Below are 20,184 nucleotides of genomic sequence, written 5' to 3' on the forward strand. Positions count from 1 at the left end.
TTAATCCCTAGAGATTTTAGCTTTCACTAAATGTCTGAGCACTGAACTAGTTAATATGAAGCAATCACAACTGCTTATAATGTCAACTTTATTCACAGAGTTTGGGGTTTTTTTTCTTCTCTGACACCTCTTTTCCATGTGACACTTGCACTGAGAGCTGCATCCGTTCATATTTATTTTTTATACAGCTGTTAGAGACTTGTAGGAGAATATTGAAATGTGTAACTGAAATATTTTTGCATCCCAACAGGAATATGAATAGTGGTTATGCAAGGCTGCTTCAGTCCATTCAGAGGATCATTTCCCAGGGGGGCTTTGATGGCTCTGATCCCCAGGTACTGAGCACCCTCACACCCCTCTTTAATCCTGTAACTATTCTTTTCTTGCTTTTCTTGCGCAAGGTGTTGGACAAATTATTAAGGAACAAATTGCTTCTAAACATTGCTAAAGTAAACAAGCAAAATAAATAGTGCTGTTCATGTTTTAAGGGTTTGGGTTTTTTTGAGGTTTTACCTGTTACAGATAAGCAGAGAAAGAAATGTAAGGCAGCATTAGTAAAATGCATTTTCTGTGCAATTAGTTAATAAATGGATGGCCAAATATAATGGAAAGAAGCAAAACACATTTTCACCTACAATATTTGTTTTTTCAAATTATAGCTTTAGCATAATCTGCTCAAGATTCTTGAGGTTAAACTTTTACCCCTAAATGTTCAGGGTTTTTTATTGTTGTTTTAACTGGTGGGAATTTTTTAATTGATTAAGTGGTAGCATCTTTATGTGGTGGGCATTGAAAGAGAAGTAAAGAAATAAGAATGCTATTTCAATTTACAAATCAGCTTATCAGCCTTCCAAAAATCTCTGTACTCTTCATAAAGTATAAAATGTGGGAATCAAAAACACTTTAAGTGTAACAACATAGGCTGGAAGACCTTTTCTAATTTGAGCAGTGCCCTATAAGTTATTCTCTGTCATATTCAGTAACATGGCAGTCCTTTGGAGCTGATGGAAATAATATAATAAATTGTATCTATTGAAGCTGAATTGAAAGGTAATCATTGCTGTACAGTAGAAATGTCACTGCAGTAGAAGCCAATTAGCACAGACTCTGGAGAGCCTGAAATTATTTAATACAAGTTCAATATCTTAAGAATATCAGGGTTTTTTTCCTGTTGCTTAAGTGCACATCAAGAACTGCCTGAATCTGCTGGAATAGCTTGGGAATGATTTTTGCAGGGAGATGATGCAGGAGAGGCTGTTTTGCTGTCTGCCAGTGGGGTTTGGGAGCGTTACCTGCACCGAGCCCTCGTGTGTAAATGTCGGTGCTTGTGCTCAGCCGAGATGTCTGGGAGGGTTTTGCCCTCCCCTCCTCGGTGGCAGTGCCAGCCTGGAGAAGGCCATTGGTCCCTGCCAGGCCCCTCTCCCCGCGGTAGCCATGGCAACAGGGATGTGTGTCATCCTGCCGTGCTGCCCGGGGATGCTCCTCCTGCCTCAGAGCCCCGGGTGACACAAACACCCTGCCAGCCCCCAGCCAGCCTCCTGCCCAAGACATCAGCCTCTTGCTGCTTATTTTTCTTTATACATACACTTATATAAAAGAAAATGAAGGTTTTTCAGAACCAGCACTTGGGTATATTTTTGCTTGCAAAAATTCAACGTCACTGATCATTATTTACTCTGCTTTTTGTCGACTGTTTCAAAATGACTTACTAGTGTCAATAAAACAAAACCTGAACTTTAACTGAGATGAATCTAACAGTGTATGTTTGCTCAATAATACATATAAATTTCAAAGGTGAAACTTTAAAAGTCAGTTTTCAGGCCAGTTTATTGATCTAGAAAGCCATTAGCACTATGTAGTTCTTTCTGTTTCAAGGGAGGTAAGGCAAACAATTTCCTGGACTGGTTTCTATTATTTTCTTTTAATATTCCACTTTCCCCCTTGCATCATCTTTCTTTGTACAGTCAAATTTTGTACATTTAGAAGCCTTGTATAATACACACTTCTTAAAAACGTCTCCAGACTTGAATGTAGCAGTGGCCTGGAGCACACCTTGGATCTTTTATTTGCCAAATCTCTGAGCAATTCCTTGCTATTTCATTTCATTTACTGAGCTCTCTAAAGTGCTTTTTAAGCAGGCAGGTGTGAAGATTGTAGAGTAAGGAGCAGCCTGTATCCTTCTGGACCTGTGTATAATTGCCATATATAATCATAAAAGCTTTTAAGAAGTTTGTGCATGTACTCCCACCCCCAAATAATCCTGTACTTGACTGGCAAAACTTTCAGATATTTTTTGGCTGCTTTCACATCAATTTGCCAATGATACTTAGATTTACTCGTTTATTTGAAGAAAACTGAGCAGAATGTGACTCATCCCAGCTGAGAGATGGTTTAACACAATTGGGAAAATAAGTGAAAACCATCATTAGAGGTTTGGTAGCCTTTGATAAAATGCTCAGGTGCCTCTAGGACCTAGTACAGGCAGTTAACATTAGTTAATAGTTAATAATTAGTTAATATTTGCAAAATCAGAGTTTGAATTACCTAGAAGCTACAAATACAAGCCTTAGGTTGACAGCCTTTCTAAAGCCTCCCAGTAACTCTGCTGTTGATCCTTAAGTGGGAATCCTTCACAAATTGATCGTTGGTATTAAGTTATATGGAATAGCACCTCTGTGTTTCAGAGTGTTTTGGGGTTTTCATGTTTGACATCAGAGCTTTAATAGGCAACTATTTCCTAACATTAATTTTATATACTTTGGAGGGTTTCAGGGTAATAGTTGGGGGGAATTTTTTTTGTTGTTGCCATAGAGTTGGGTTTTCTGAATTCTTCCTAATCAGAATTTCTGCTACCAAATCAAACACTGTTAGAAGAATTACATTAGGTTTTTTTTAATTGCAAAATAAATCCAAACTTCCAGGCTAATGTGAATATTAAAGATCTAGTGCATTTTAAAAAATGTTAGCCTACTCTTTACAGCAGGCTGGTTGTAGGAGAATATTAGACTTACACTTTTCTTGTATTTCAGTATTGGAATAAACTGAAATAGAAAGAAATTTTATATATATTATGAATATTAGTGTATATATATTTTGTATATATATGTATGTTGTTCTTACAGATGTTCCTCATAAGAAAAAATATTTTTCTCATTTAAAAAGTTTCTGTAAGTTTTCTCTAGGTTTGTGTTGAAATTTTGAAATACTTTAATGCTTTCTCTGCCTGGTTAATGTCCATGATATCTGGATGAAACAATTTTCTTAAATGCCTGGCTGGTTTTTTTCCTGTTGCTTAAGTGCACATCAAGAAATGCCTGAATCTGCTCTGATCAGAAGTAATTAAAGAATATTAGACAAAAACTTCTCTTTTTTGCCATTTTTTTTAAAACTGAACACCTGATCTGAGAGGATAGCATACAGAGAAGTGTTGTCTTATCCTGTACTGATGTCCTGATCTTCATACAGTGGTGTAATAAGTTAACTTTTTGTAACTAAAGCCTAAAAGCTGCAAAGCCTGAGACTAAAGAAGCCAGAGCTGAAGCACAGATTGCTTCCCCAGGGACTGGGGTTCTGTTGGCAGATCAGCTCCCTGGGTGAGACACAAGTGGATAAAAGCAGAGCTACGTGGGGCTGACTGTGTCTCACCACCCAGGCTCTGCCTACCCAACATGGATAAGGAAGCTTTTGGAAGAGCAGCCTCGTGTCTTGTCCAAACCTTTCCTCTGGATTTCCAGAGCAGCTGGGCCGTGGTTTGTGCTTGAGAGTTGCTGTTTATTCCAGCTGCTGGAAATTAATATCCACTAATGCCTTTGTGCAGGCTGCCCTGGAGCAGAGGCTGGACAGAGCTAAAGAATAAAGCAGGGATTGATTCCAAGCATCTCCTCCATGGATCCACCTTGGGCAGCACAAGAGCCCAGCCAGGGCTGCACCCAAGAGGAACCAAAATGGCCCCAAAATGCACGAGCGCTCCCGGGGTCTCTCCCTGGGATCAGTTCTGCTCCATTTGCATCTTGCACTTCATTGTCCCATTCCAGCTTTAGCCCCTGCAGTCCCACCCTGCTTGTTTTTCTCTCTGCAGCCCACGGGGTTTGTGCTCTGGGGCTGAGATTTGGATCATTTGTCCTTGGTGCCCAGCTGGAGCAGGAATTGTTTTGTCTCCCTGCTCTGTGCACAGAGCTCAACATCCCTGAATATGGAGCTCAGACCCACACACTAAAGCAGCACAGAATGTGAAAATATAAAAGCTGAAACCTGAGGCATCAGTGCAGTTTAACAAAACACTTTGTGAGAAGTACCTGCAAGCTTTCACTTTTCAAAGCTAGTATTTATATATATATGTATGTGTGTGTGTGTGTGTATAATTAAAGCTGGTCTTCAGGTATGAGCCCTGAACTCTAGAAATTTTTCTTTAATCACCTTGTGCAGCAAGTCTTTCAATGAGGGAGTTCCTTGTCTCTATCTCAGCTATTGATGGCAAATACATCTAAAATCCTTTCCAAAGACCACCAGGAAGGGTCATATCAAACAAGCAGAAATGAGAGTTGCCATCATGAGAGATAACATTTTACTTTGCATAAGCAAATTAAAACTTTGACTTCATCATCTGTCCCTTCAGAAAAGGAGCTTTATCTTGGCCACTGCCTCTAGAGCAGAGCAGAAACTCTCATGTCAAGGTGGGGTCCTTGAGGGACAATCTGTCCCCATCACACTCTGCCTTTCCACAGCTGTGGCTACAACTTAGTGGGAAGAAGTTGAAAGGGGCACAAATGCTACTTGGGGGCTTCTCAGGCAGTGGCAGGCCCCTGTGCTGGTGAGCAAAGCACTGGCCTTGTTCTCTCAGAAGGAGCAGAAAAAGTGGAACTGAGGCAGACCATGGAACAGTCAGGTTATGGAAGTGACACAGCAGAAAGCTGAAAATAGAGGGAGAAATTGTGTTTGATTACTCCAGCAGGCAGTCTTAGAACTGGGAGAAAATACTCTTCTACATGATTTTTAAGACAGTGATGGAGGGTAGAAAGGATGTGAAATGCCCTAGTGTTACTAGATTTTATTCCAGAATATACTTATATTTAGCTGGTTAAAAAATACAAATTAGTAGTTCTCAGTATTTCTATGTGGCTGTTGGAATATCCATGGTATCTAAGCAGTGAAAAAAAAATCCCATTTCATTTGCGATTTTTATAAGATTGACAGAGATTACTGTGATTACATAAAACACAACATTATTATGGACATGCATTCTAGAAATTGTATTCCTCCTAGCGTTTAAAAAAATAACTTTTTTAAATTTTTTTTTTCCCAAACAGAAAAAACAAAGGAATGTTTTGAGGATAGGAATTCAGAGCCTTGGTTCCATCTTGTGGGGTGATGATGTTTGTTGCAGTGATGCTCCCGAGGATCCTCAGAGCCTGACCAAGTTCCTGTATGTTCTGCGTGGCCTGCTCAGGAAATCCCTGTCAGCCTGCATCATCACAGTGCCTGCTCACCTCATCCAGGTAGGAATGCTGCTTTTGCTGCCTCCCAGAGCTCCCACAGCACTCAGCAAAACTTTAAAGCCTGTAAAAAAAAAAAAAAAAAAGCAGTTCTGGACATTTTTAAAGCATTTTTGTTCAAAGTGTGAACTTAAAACTTATGCTTTTGTGGGAGAGTCCTGCTGCAAAATCTACAAAGAACTAAGTGCAAAATTGTTTTATTTAGTAGTCCACTAAAGCACACAGGTTTTGGGGATTTTATTGATGGAACTTCTAGGGTAAGCAGTGCATGAAGAAAAAAGAAAATTCTCCTTTCTCAACCACAAAAATAGGACTACATTACTCTGGAAGAGGATTTCAAGACAATGACGCGAAAAACTTGCCCAATTATGAATTTTAGGAACAGTTAGGTCAAATGTTGGTCTGATTCATTTTTTTTTTAATTGTCAAAATTTCAGAAACTGTAAAAAAGCAAATATCTATAGTAATATATTTTTCAATTATTTTACAACATGTAAAATGATTGAAAATGTTTTTCAAACGTTTTACAACTATGTACTTTCTCGGCACATTCAAAATGCTTTTTGGAGTATCAATACAAGGCTTTTCAGTCTGCTGTCTTTATCTAAAATGGTCATTATAGTGATATCTGATCTTGTTTTTAAGGGTATAGATTTGCTCCATAATTCTAATATCCTCTTCTATTGGGACTAGGAGCAAACCAGTTATGGCATGAGCCATTTTCCCAACTGCAAAATCAGAAGCAATTAACAGCATTGTTCCTGATAGTGTACAGAGACTTAAATATATCTTCTGAAAATAAACATTTTTGCAAAAGGAAAAATGTAGATAGTCTTTTGTTCTGTGGGTGTAACTTACAAAAGCAAAAATGTTATTATTCACAATGAACAGAGAGCCTATAATTTTGTATATTTGATTTGATCATAGTAAAAAAGTACTCATATTATAAAACCTCATATTATGCAAAACATTTTCGTAGTAGAGGAGTTTATCAATAGATGAGATCCTGACTTGGGTAGGTACATGACTCAACACTTACTGCATTTTGTTAAAGGTCTTTGAAAACCTGCAAATGTTATTTATTTAAATACCAATGCAATTAATCCTTCAAAAATAAAGAAGGTTGATTTTCTAGTTTTACCATTGTAGTCAAAAGTGTGTGAATATTTCTCTTGCAGTACACACCTCTACCTCCTTACTTATTATTTTTAAATATTAGCTGGCAGTCTGCCTTCAGAAAGAGGAGCAGTTAAATTTCATGCAAGAAATAGAATTTGTGCATGTAAAAACTATGATCCTACTTCTTACACACTGGAATTGCCTGTCCATGATTGGGATATATTTCCATAATGGTTTTCTTTAGATACATTGCCAATAAAAAGAATGTTTGTATTTTAAGGAAGCACAGAAGTGTCTCTAAGATAGAAACTGAAGGATGCTTCAAACTTACTCGAGAAGTTGATTATATTGATGAAACTTCTCGGACAAGCAGTGCATGAAGAAAAAAGCAAATATAAAAATTCCAGGGAGTTGAAATTGAAATTATAAATCATTTTTTAAATAACTGAGTTTTTAATTTTAACAGTAAGTGCTGGAAAAGCCTGAATTAAAAAAAAATAAGAGTACAGAATGTGCAGAATCTTGGCCTAGCTGTCTTAAACAAACAAGAGCATGAATTTAACTTAATGTGGAAGTTGGTGTACCCTTTGAGCATGGTGCTGTGGAGAGAGCAGTCATTAGGAGGAGCAGAGCTGCTGAGGGTCCCTGGTAGGCCACGGGAGTGAGTTCCCAGAGCCCTGCAGTGTGCTTGCCGGCCTCCCCGAGCAGCCTGTCCGGAGCCCCTGGGAGCGTGTGCAGCCTCCCTGGCACCGGTAATTGGGGATGCTGCCGAGCGCAGCCCGACATGTGCGGGGCTGCCTGGTGCCCACAGCAGCTGCTCTCCTTCCCTCTGCACGCCTCCTCTCCTCTCTGCTGCGCTCACGTCTCCTCTTCCCAGCACAGTGAGACACAGAGAGATTTTCTCTTTCTTTTTTCCCCCAAGTATTTATGTTTAATTCCATCAGCCAGCTCCAGCACGTGCTTTATCTGTCCAACCTTTGAGTCAGTGCGCTGAACACACAGAGAATTCACGCTGCTTTCCTGAAGTTGTAGCAAATTCCCCATTTTTTTACCCCTGAACTACTCTAGTACTACTCTAATAGTTCCTCTGCTTCCCAGGTTGTAGTTCAGCCCCTAACTAAGTTAATTGGGTGGCCTTCACGTAAATTCTTCGCATGTGTAGTTTTCATGAAGGACATGTAAGTTCAAAATCACATTTAATCAAAGTTTTGTCTGGATGACAGATACAAAAAAATAGCTTTGTCTTTACCTGCTTTGTCATGAAAAAGTGTATTTTTGGTACTGACATAACTTCCCTTGTCTCTGTCAATCTCCAGTACTAGTTACTCCAGTGAGAAGAAATAAAACAATTGGTGGTACTGATTTTTGACAGGGGCAATGTCTTTTGAGCCCAGACTAATTCTGGTTTTTATATGAAGTCTATGAATAATGCATATATTTTTAAATTTTTTTTAATTTTTTTTTCCTGTATTTTGCCAAATACTTTGCGTGTTGTACTGTGACAGGGAGTTCAAATTGACTCTACCTGGTTTCTTTCTTTTTCAGAAAGTTTAATTTTGCTTTTACCTTTCATATATTATCCTTTTTTTTTTTTTTTGGCTGGTGAGACATTAAAATGATCCTCCCTATTTAATATTTTCTTTATTCTGGTTTGCAGTTTTTCTCATGGTGCCTTCTTAATCTGTTTCTAAACAGTCACTTAGCTTTCTAGATAAACAGTATTGCTCTTATTGTTGGTTCACTTTCCCTAAATTCTCATTTCTGGTTTGGCTCTTCAGTGTTTGCAGAGCATTAAATAGTGATTTTGTTCTTGATGTTTTTCCCTCTGTGATACAAATGCACCAATGTGGCTCTTACATTATTCCAGCAATCCATTGTCTTAGATTTAATAACTCAGAATTGCATTTATCCAAAGATAATGCTCATTAATCCAGTCTGATGGGACAGTTCATGATGTCCTGTAAGGCTGTATTTTGGTAAAAGACACAAATTTGCAAAAAGAGTGTGTTTGTGTGTGGAGTTTTTCCAGAGTAACTGGAAAAAAATTGTAGTCCACTAAAGTACACAGATTTTGGGGGTTTTGTTGATGGAACTTCTAGGGCAAACAGTGCATGAAGAAAAAAGAAAATTCTCTTTTCTCAACCACAAAAATAGGAATACACTATTCTCGAAGAGAAAATGGCATGAAAAACTTATCCAAATATGAATTTTATTCAGGTGATGTGTGACAAGTTTTTACTTGATTGATATTTTCTACTGATTGAACATCCACTTATCTTACACTGTCTGTCAGGTAATAAATATTGAGCTACTTACAAGTGTGATTAAAATAGTTGATGGAAGGTTATTTTTCAAGTCTTCCTACTGCTTCTTGAAAATGCATTGTGCTTTAGAAATCATATGGTACATTTGAAAAGGGAAAATTACTTCCATTTTTAAAATCTAGCATTGATAAAGGAGGGCAGATTGAAGAGGCATTTCATTTGTTGTTACAATTTCCAAATTTAAGGAATATTATAAAAACAAGTAAGAATTCTTTTTCTGTGTTTTGATAATCAGTGCATTTAAATTTAGAAGAAGAATTCTTGTGCAATTGTGTGAATGAAAGGACTTTAATGTCACTAGTCTATAATGGAAAAGTCCTAAATTAGAATTTAAAAGATTTTCCCATTGTATTTTTTTTTCTTTAATTGCTAGAAATCATTGGTAAATCCAAGAACATCTTTCCCTCAAAATACTAAGGAATGTTTTGAATTCTATTCCTGTCCTTCCCAATTTTGTATCTCTTAAGCAGTAGTAGATTTTTTTGAGTAGATTATTATATTCAATGGGGAAAGCAGAGCACTTGTTAAAGCCATCTTTTATTTTGAACTCAAAGCTGGTATTACTGGTAAGGACTAAAAACCATATTAGTCAGCACGTACCGAGGGAAATTAATTGACTAATGAGAAGTCAGTATGAATAACTCTTCTTACAGAGCCTGTCCTCAGAGCCTGCAGTTCTGTTTAGCAAGGTATTTTCATTATTTCATCCAGTAGGTTAAAAAATTAATTTCCTACAATATTAATGTTTTGAATTCACCCACGTGCAGAAGTCACTGTCGGTTTCAGTGTAGAAAAATTTAGAAACAAACCTTTTCACATCCCGAGCCTTTTGTGTTCACACTGAGTGATTTAGCAGCTAAACTCCAAGTCAAGAATCCATTGCTAATATAGGATTATAAGATGTGAACTCCTATAGCTGGTGAATTTCTCACAGTTTGAAATCTTTATTCCTATGACAAGAACTAAGAGTGATTGCCTACCTTAGAGCTCTCACTCCTGAGAGTTCACTGGTGTAAAAGTGCTGAATAACCTCCAAATGTATTTGATGAGGTAGCTGCGCAAAGATTTGTATTGAAATCCAACATCATGTGGGTTTTATATCATAATTAAGGAAGCTTTCAAATTTCTCTGCAAAATAGAAACCATGAAGATGAAATGGTCTTAATATTTTTCTGTATGGGTTTTTTTTTACTTGCTTTTTAATGCTGCATGTTGCTTTTTGTTGTATGTGAGACAGATTTAACAGCAGTAGAAATATGTATCAAGAGTTGTAAGTTTATGACAGGTATTTTGGGTTATCTGCCTAGTTTTAGGGTATGAGTATTTTGGTTTTTAGACATTCATAAAACCATCTTTAAAATTGACTGAGTAGGAAGCTCAGGGAAGTCCTATTCAAAATTTAATTTGGGAAACAGTAATTTTTTTTTCATTTCTCTTATTGCTGACGCTATTTGCTTACCATGCTGTAGAAGAAATAAAAGTATGACGTGGTTTCATAGAATCAGATTTTGGTTGCCAACAGGCTGTGTTCTAGCACTACCACTTCTGATTTGGTAACAACTACCCATTTCAAAAACGAATACAATATACATCTGAAGCATGTTTTGATCCCCACATATTAGCTGTCTGTTAACCAAATTAACTATATTATGGTGAATAGTCATGCTCTCTGTTGAAGTGGCATGCCTAAAACAGCCTTGTCATTTTAATAAATTTTAGTTTTTAGAAGGTTGCTATATACACATCCTCCCCATCTCTCTTTAATTAAAAAAACCTCTTTCCCAAAATGCAGACGTTAAACTGGAGAAGTGCAGGAGCACATGCAAGGTGGCAATTTTATTTTACGTTTTAGGAGTATAACCTGAAAATACGCCTTTGAAAATCAGGTAAGATTTAGAACCAAGTCTTTGAACTACAGCAGTAGAGCTAAACAGTTAAATATCCCATCACAGTGTGGAGATAGTCATCTGTTCAAGCATATGGAATCTTTTGGCTACTGGACTAAGCAGTTAATATAATGCCCAGTGTCCAGACATGGACACAACTGTTATGGAAGCAGAAGGGAGGAGGCTCATCTATTGAGCCCATTTGGACACTGATAAGTGAAGATTAAAAGAGTGACTTCAAATAATACAGGGCAAAGGAGTTATTGCTTTAAGCAAGTAATTCTTTTAGAAAATGGAAGGTAGCATTTTTTTTTCTCAAAAGCAGGATTTTGGGTTTGTTTTTTTTGTTTTTTTTTTTTTCCTTAAGTTCGGGTTCTTGAGAAAAAAAAAAAGAAAAAGCCCTATGACTAGAATTAAATGTAGGGTTTATCTGTTCTGTTTCTGAATCAGAACAAAGAAGAAAAATTTTGTGTAAAACTATTTTACATTTAAATCCTTGCGTATGGCCATCTTATTTCCATTAAGATTTCCATCTTAAGTGATTTTCACAGAACCAAATATTGAGCTCCTGTGCAATGTGTGCTTAGGACCATTTTGATGGGAACTTTTGGTGTTGTTTAAAAGTCCTGAAATTTCGGAATCCAGTTCTACCTCTTTTTGTTTAGACATTCTCTATTAATTAGAATATAATCATAATAAAATGGAATACTGCATCTTTAATGATGTTTTTGTGCCTGTGTAGTTAAGCTTTAATGCTAGGGAAAAAAAAAATTAAATTAGCCTTGTAACCTCTTTCTCTTCCAGACTGATGATGGAAAATAAAAGCTCTTAGCCACAGAATGTAACACTTAGAATTAATATTTAATTAGACCAGCAAATTGTACACCGTGGCTGAAAGCTTCCAAAGAGTTGTTAGTGCCACAATTGACCTACAAGTTTAATAATAACTCACTTCTAGGAGCAAGTGCCAGTTCAGCATAGTGGAGCCACTGTAAGAAAGTCCTGGGAGATTAAAATCAGCAAACCAAATGGCAGGCGAGGATTCCTGGGATGGAGCCTTCTGGAAAGCTGGGAGCTGGAGTAGCTTTGCAGCCAGGATTCAGATGAGAACAGTGGGCAAAAAAAGCTGATCCCTCCTGTTCTGGGAGCTTCTGGTTGTAGGCCAAAATCTTAGAACAGATTTTTTTCTAAATGTTCTTATTGCAGCTATTCATTTCTATCACAAATCAAGTCATGAATGGCTTATCTTCATCTTTTGAGTCAGTTTTAATACGAACATTGTCACTGAATTCACCGGTCATGGATTTTACTCATGGAAGAAGGATACATTTTTGGTATGATGTGTCATTTAGTATGTTTGTATTGCAGAATGTTTAATTTTATAGCATCTTACTGCGACATAAAGGAGTCCTTGTTAGAGTAAGATATGACAAGCAATTTGTGGTAATATTGTGAAATGTGTAAATTAAATATGAGATGAGTATACATTGTAAAATATAATATTTGGAAGGTTAAATAGCCTAATCTTGCTTTTCATTTTATGAAGAATTAAAATATAAAAGCCTGGAACTCTCCATTAGACATCCATCTGAGCCTTGATTCCGTGGCACATTATTCTAGTGAAATAGGGCACCATAAGTTCAAAAATGTGCAAACACACAGCAACAGACTGAGGAAGGAGCACTCTGCATTATTTATCGGCTACATCCTAAATAATTAAAGCAATGCCTACTCATTAGTTAAAAATTAAAGCAGGGAGGCCCTTGCCAGCAGAGGGAGCAGTCATGTCTTTGCTTGGGTCCCCTTCCTTTCCAGCCCACCCATCATTTCCACCCTACCTCTCCTTATTGCCCAGCCAGTTTCCCATCTGGACCCAGCTCTGCCAGCCTGCTCCTGATGACAGCCTATAATTTTGTACTGGATAAGGGATTAGTTTTTTAAATGGTTTTTGTATTTCAGAGTCTTGCCACTTGGTTATCAACACCAGTTAGGTGTTCCTTTTGATGCTTGTGTGCTGTTAATTGAAATAATAGTGCAGGTTCTTTTTGGGCACCTGGGAATAAAATGAGATTCACTGTTTGAAGAATTAAAGTTGCAGTGAGTGTTAGCCTTTCCAAATTGGTAAGAAAACTGCAATGACATTTTTTTTCAGGCAAAGTGGCAACAAAAGGAACTCCTGAACCTGTTTCTTATAATGAATGACTCTCAATGGAGTCATAGGATTTTAGTTAAGCCCGTGGGTTTCAAATATGTAATTTTGGCAGTTTTGTTGTGGCTCTTTTGTTACATGACTCACTCTTCAGACTGCTTTTGCATCTGTTTTATACTGCCCTATGACCAACTTGTAGCATGGCATATTTGCTGTGTTCAGTTTTCTAGAGGAATCTGCTCAAATGATCCGTTCATTTTTTCAATGCTTAAAGACAAGAAATAACCTATAGATTTCTAATTATATGCTTTTATAACAGTGAGACAATCTCCTCAGTGAAAACCAGATAATGGTCAGGGGAGGTGCTGGGCTCATCTCAGCCCACATCTTGTACTGATTTCTTCATTCTTGTACCGATTTCTTTCTTTCCTGCCTGCAAGAAGGGCTCAACCAGATTTATTTCATCTCCTCAGTGCAGCAGGACTTGTGCAAGAGCCCCATGCCCCAGAAGCACTCACAGTCACCTGCAGCCTGTGCTTCCAGTCACAGAATGCTGAGGAAAGAGAAGAGAAAAGCCCTGGGCAGGGCTCAGCTCAGAAAGTGTCGCCCTTTACCACCCTGCACATCTGTCACCTCTTTCAGCCACACAATAACAGGATTTTCAGCTTTCTGGGCTTCCACTCCCACACCATCTTCAGGATGTTTTGCTGCTAGCCCAAATCCAAGGATGCACCTCCTGAAGCAAACCTCAGCTGGAAGGGGAGGCAGAGCTGGGGTCCCAGCTCACTCTTGGCTGCCTTTTGCCTTTGGCCAGCTCACACCACACCTCTGTGCTTGTTCCTGACTTGTAAATGAGGAGTGCAGCCCTTGCCTGTCTTTTGTGAAGCACTTGGAGATCAACAGATGGAACATTTGATTTAAGCTACTAGACTTGGTTCGTCTTTTTTAGGCTGCAGCAGCAACTGTTATTGACTTGCTTAATCTATCTCTGTTTAGTGAGCTCTCATTTCACTGGTGGTCTTTGGGTCTGCCCTTCAATGGCAGAACAGACATACTTCTGATTTTGTAAGGTGCCAGGGTTTGCTGGCCTTAGATGTTTCATAGCTCAAGTAATGCACAAGTCCATCTTCAATGAAGATCCAAAGTTTGTTTTTTGGGTTTTTTTTTGTTTGTTTTGGTTTTTGTTTGTTTGTTTGTTTGTTTGTTTTTAAGTGTGTGATATTTACTTTTTATTTCCTGGCTTGTTATTCTTCCTGAAAAATTATCAAAATTACACGTGTACAGTGTCACCCACCTTCATCTGACATTTTATTGTAATATGCAAAAACGCTGCAGAGTTCCCACAGCAGAGACAACTATCAGGACAATGTTATTAAAAGCAACCTTAAGAGAACAACCAAAATCTGGAATTAATTTGTTGTGTAACATATTGACCAACAGATGCTTTGTTACTCTCTTCCCATTTTTATGAGTGTGTTGCATCTCATTGCCTGCTCTCGTCTTCACTATTTGTCCTTTCTTTGCTTCTGCAACTTGTATAAAATTTTTCTAAGATATTATTTACTGCATTAAATTAGCTAATGTAACTAGCTATGTTATTTAGCTATGACAATATTATATATTAATATATGATATACATATTATCATATATAACAATATATAATTATCTATTATAATATATAATATATAGTAACATAATGTTTATCATTTTATATTATCTATTACTATCTATAATAATATATACATTATATATATAATCTTCATTTTTATATATATATATATGTAGATAGATTATATCATTACTATATTATACAGTAAAGTTATTTTACCTATAAACAAGTCAACCAAAATCAGTGTTTCTCTTGTTTCATCCATACAGGATATTATACCTGAGTTTTATTATAGTCAGTAAGGCTCTTCAAAGGTAAATCCAGGTGTGGATTTCTGATCACAGAAGGCATTGTACTTTGTAGCAATTCCTCTAAGTTTGTATCTTGTGTCTTCCAGCAAAGACATGGCACTTGTGTTCAGGTTTTTTGTGAGATTGGTACAGATTTCTGCACACCAAAATTTGTTAATGGTCATTTTATATTCCCATGGCCTGAGTGTACACTCATTTTAGATCCAAAATTCAACATTCAGTTAGGAAATTTACTGTGTGCAAACACACCTAATCACTTTGGAGTTGGAAGATGTGTAGAATTTTATACTTTAAGTCTTTATTAATTATCAAATAACACTTTTTGACAGAGCAGTTGTTAATCATTTATTCTGGGGATTTGTGAATAATAATAATAATACATTAATACATTGAATCCTGCTATTATCCTATTATTATTTGTGAATAATAATCATAATAAGTGCACAAACTGGATCTCTCTATAAAACTAATACAAGGGGCCATTACCTAACTTCTTTTACCAAAAGAAGATGTATGAGTAATTCTAAATTTTTCTTGACTAGTAATTATTAACAAATAGTCATAAATATTTAAGCCATGTTTCTTAATAATTTTATTTCCAATGTAAAAATCTTTTGGAGATGAAGTAGTCATGACAAGTGGTAAATATTTATGTATTGTGAAGTCATTACCTCATCTCTGTGTGATATAATCTCAAAAATATCAAGGATTATTTCATTTATTGAATATCCAACCAGTATTTCTTTTTAGTTCAGTGTGGCTGTCTCCATTATGGTGCTAAACCTACTTCAGTTTTATGACTGAATGTAACAGAATTAAAAAAAAAAATTAGCTTTTCTTGAAACTTCACACACCAAAATTTGCTTTAATTTCACAAGATTCATATTATTTGGCATGAACTTGCTTGGTGTTTATTATTGAGACCTTCTTTCAAATGAAGTGTCAGGATTTCTGGATTCACCTGTTGGTAACAATAGAGATTGTTGCCTCCAATTTAAATTCTACCTGGGCTTGGGAGAACTATGTGAATTCCTCTTTGCTGTCATACAAAACACTTAAACTGGGTTTTGTCCCAGTACAAACAATATTTGTAAGTAGTGTTTTAGGTGATGAAATTGAAGTTGGATTCACTGTATTAATTCTTAATTAAATGATTTAAAATAAAACCAGGGAGGGGATTATATTAGCAGAATGTAAAGATACAGAAGTAACCCTCTACCAAAATACAGGCCTAATGTCTCTCTGAAAAGAGATGTGCTCTTAAAATCCCTTAGTTTCAATGCAGGATGTAAGGCCATGTTAAAATTATGTTCATGTACTAATCAGAATTAAAATGTAAATATATGCAAAAAGTCCATGTAATTCAAGTATTTGTATTGGTGGTAATTCATGTATTTATATAGCTGGTAATCTCATTGTAGATCTTTAACATGAGTGTCTTATTTTCCTTTTAAATTTTGAGATTGTTTATATGTACTATGTAGAAAAGTTCAGGCTGTCCTAAGAAAAATTTCCACCCCCTGACTTGACTTTACTTATGCAGTGCAAGCACTGAGGATTTAAATATTTTCATTACATAAATGTTGTAAGGTTTTTAATTTTTTAGAAACTGGCAAAATGAGAGGATGGATTTCGGGTGTTGGAAAAATTTTGACAGGAAATCAGAGGAGAGCTAGAAATTAGAGCAGAGGTGAAAAGACAGATTTTTTCCCTAATACGGAATCCAGATGAACCAAGATTGATTTGATTAATAGTAGTAATGATAAAATTGTGGTGCATTGAGAACTCAATCCAGTAGAAACACTCAATATTAATTTCAGTGTGTAAGTTTGAGCATACAGGCTGTGCATGAATTTCTGCTGGTGGAGTCCCATGCTTTGTACTCAAACACAGAACACGGTGCATTTTAAACAGCTTTTGTTGTAAATAAATATTTTTAAACAATACATAAAGCAATTACTCAAATTATTGCACAAATAATTACTCAAAGCTATGCACCTTCTGAAAATAAATTAGTAAGACAAAGCAATCTTTTTCCATAATTGCCCAAAGCTGCCTAAGCACGTGTGCAGTTCCCATTTCCGAAGCCAGCTCACTACATGGATTTTCTTGACATGTTTTGAAAGTACACTTTGGTTGAACCTAAATATTGCAAGTTTGCACTTAAAAGAAAATGTCTGTCTCAAACAGTAGCACAAAGTAAGATATAGAATGGATGCCCAGCCCAGCCTGCACAACAGGATTGCTACCATGTTGTTAGAATAATTATATTTTGGCTGAACTAACTAATTTATAAAAACTGCGGCGCATCTAGCAAGACTGAAAACTTTCCAAGACTGGCTTGTTGGGTTGTTTTGATTTTTTTTTTTTTTTCATTTTTAGTATAATTTAAAACAATACCTCTTCTAGCTGCCAACAAACTCTTTCCCTGAATCTCACCATTCCTGGCTTCCCTCCTAACCATGTCCTGGCTCCCCTCCAGAGCTGCCAAGTTTATGCCAGAAGCAGGAGGTATATTTGTATGGGGCTGGAGGAAGATCTGGAGCTCTGTTAAATTTTCCAGCCCAGATGGGGCAACATGATTTGTGTGTTTATGTCAGTATGCCATACATCACAACTATCTGTGTGCTGACGTCAGCTTTGATTGGGCATTAATGTGCTGAACGTTGCAAACTAGAAAATACATGATAGATACAGATCTATGGCAACAATGCCACATAAGCAAATGTCTGTTTGGTGTGGCCATTCACTGTGCAAAATATTTCCCAAGATACACTGCATTAAGCCAGGGGAATATTTTGACACACTTGAAAAACAGAAACAAAATCAGCGTGGGCAATGAGAGCACCATTTAAGAAAGCAAACCCTTTCAGAGGAAGAGCTGAAACCCAACATGTTAGGCAAATATTGAGGTGCTGTCCCTCACTTGAATCTTAATTTTGAATTAAAACCAAATAGGAGGATGCTATTCTTATGATTTGCAGGACTGTCAGTGATGGGGATATGTTGCTGGTGGTCGAGCACCTTTCTTTCCACAGTTTTTGTGACCCATTGTTATCAAAACTGGCAAGCAAAAACATCAACAGACAGCAAATGTTTTTTTTCAAAGGACGGGTGTTTTGGTTTTTTTTTTGTATCAGGAGCTTAGCTTTCTTTCCAGGGATCATCAGTATTTATTTATTTATATAAAAGTTTTTTGTTTCTTACTTACACAAATAGCGCCCAGCAGCCTCCTGAAGAGCTGACCAAAAAAGATGGCCATTTCTGGTCTGTGGGATTACAGAGCTCACTGACTACTTCAGATTTACATTTATACCATCTTTATGTCATTGCCCCCATAGAATAAAGATTCCATTGAAATACAATATATTGTCTCTCTCTTCCTAGAAGAGGAAATGATTTGCAAGCCAGCTTTGCAATTTCAGGGGCAGATATAATAGGGATTGGTGTGTGGGCAGCGTCGCTTTGCCTCACATCACTTGTGTTATTCCTCAGAAAGGAAATTCTGTAGGATGACAGCACTTGATCATTCTCCATGGTTAGATTGTGGGTAAAATGGAAGTTCCCTGACTCCACGGGGATGGATGCTCTTGGCCTGGGCACAAGAGGCTTTGAAAAGAGACCCCTCCCCAGGATTTGATGCCATCTGGCCCAGAAGGTGGGGAAGGGAGGGGGTGTGAAGGTGCCATGGGATCTGTGGGTTTAGGGCTGGTAACCTCAGCAGATTGGGCTGCCCCACACAGACCACAACTTCATGTAGAGGTCAGAAAACAGAATTCTGTTTATTCTTTGGCAGGAGCAGAAAATTTTCACCTCTGGTGTCTGCTCTGTAAGCTTCTCTGTGGCTAGAAAATAATGGTTATTGAAGTGTGGGTTCATGGGAGCAGTTGGGAGGTTGATCACCATTTTAATAAACCTGAATGTCAGTACAATGCATGGACTATTCTGACATGTCTGGGGATGTTTTAGTGTCTCTGCTTCTAAGTGATAAATTGCTATTATGGAATAATTAATCAGTACTTAAATTTACCTTTCAGAATAAGCAGAAGTCGTATAGTTTATGAAATAAGTGCAAAATGTACAAAATAATTTAAAATTAATGAAAAATACCATAATATAACCTGGAGCTGCAGAGCTAATTCCTTATAATTGTAATGGGTATTTTGAGATGATTAGTCTTGATACCCCTGAAGGTTTGCTAAATGTAGCACCTACAAGCACCAAGAACAAGAGTATTATACCAGCTGTCCAGGTACCTTTAAGATAACTATTTCTTATCTTCAAGAAATATTTTGATTTTTGCCACAGAAATGTTTCTTTATTCCTCATTAAATACTGACATCATCAAAGCATTTAAGAACATTTTCTCTGACTTACCTCTGAAGATCTCTGTTGTGAACTTTGAATGTCTCTTTCTGCTATACAAAATTGAGTAAAGAAAACCACATGGAAAGTAGCTTATTTAAGGCAAATGACAGTACATTGTAGACCAAGACATAAAAAAATCACAAATCACAAATTTATTGAGAAATGGTAATGGTAATTGAAGCTTTAGAGTCATACGTTGTGCAGAGAGAAACTTTTAGAGGGAAAAGTGCTGAGAAATTAGCATTGAGTTTTCCATGTTCCACTGATAGCCAAAATGAATAATTGTGTGGGCTCTGCTTGCTCAAAATATTAGGGATGATATGCCCAAGTGTATTAAAAACCAAGGTTTTCAGAACCCAAACAAAAACTGGGCATCAGACTCACAGCAGAAATCAATGAGAGATAAGCCTAACACATGGCTTGTAAATATTGCTGATGTGAGCAAATGCTTGTTGTGAAGATTTAGGGAAATGTTAATTTAGTGCTAAGTTAGCCCTTTCATGGTTTATCCTTGTCAAATATTTGTTTTCTTTAGACACATACTTGAAGTCTTTTAATTTTTTTTTTAAGAAAAAAGCCTTCTAACATAATTTCCAAGTATTGATGACCTATTTTCCCCTCACAGTTTGTCACTGAGAAGACCAAGTCTTGCTCTGTGAACATTAATTACCTTTTTCATCACGTAGGATGTGTATTTTGTTTCCATGTCTTACAGAATAAAGCAATTATGGAACGTGTAACAAACTTGTCAGATATGGTGGTTGGTCTTGAATCATTTATTGGCTCTGAGAGAGAAACCAATCCATTGTACAAGGATTACCACGGTGAGTTCCATCTTCAGCAAGGCTAAAAGTCTGCCCTGGGTGTTTCTAGGGCACTTAGCAGCTCACCCTCCAGTTGGGTATCTGGTCTAAAGCAGCGTTTG

At 37.0% G+C, this 20,184-nt stretch overlaps 1 protein-coding gene across 1 annotated transcript in view; it reads left to right on the forward strand.

The window, feature by feature from the left end:
* The window catches only part of ELP4 (elongator acetyltransferase complex subunit 4), a 139,470-nt gene that overhangs the window by 41,527 nt on the left and 77,759 nt on the right, over positions 1-20,184 (forward strand). The window contains exons 6-8 of the mRNA XM_030948634.1: positions 251-335; positions 5,307-5,495; positions 19,975-20,083. Coding sequence (XP_030804494.1) covers positions 251-335; positions 5,307-5,495; positions 19,975-20,083 — 383 coding nt within the window. The remainder of the gene's footprint in view (positions 1-250; positions 336-5,306; positions 5,496-19,974; positions 20,084-20,184) is intronic.

Source organism: Camarhynchus parvulus, chromosome 5, assembly GCF_901933205.1.
Source record: "Camarhynchus parvulus chromosome 5, STF_HiC, whole genome shotgun sequence".
Taxonomy (NCBI): domain Eukaryota; kingdom Metazoa; phylum Chordata; class Aves; order Passeriformes; family Thraupidae; genus Camarhynchus; species Camarhynchus parvulus.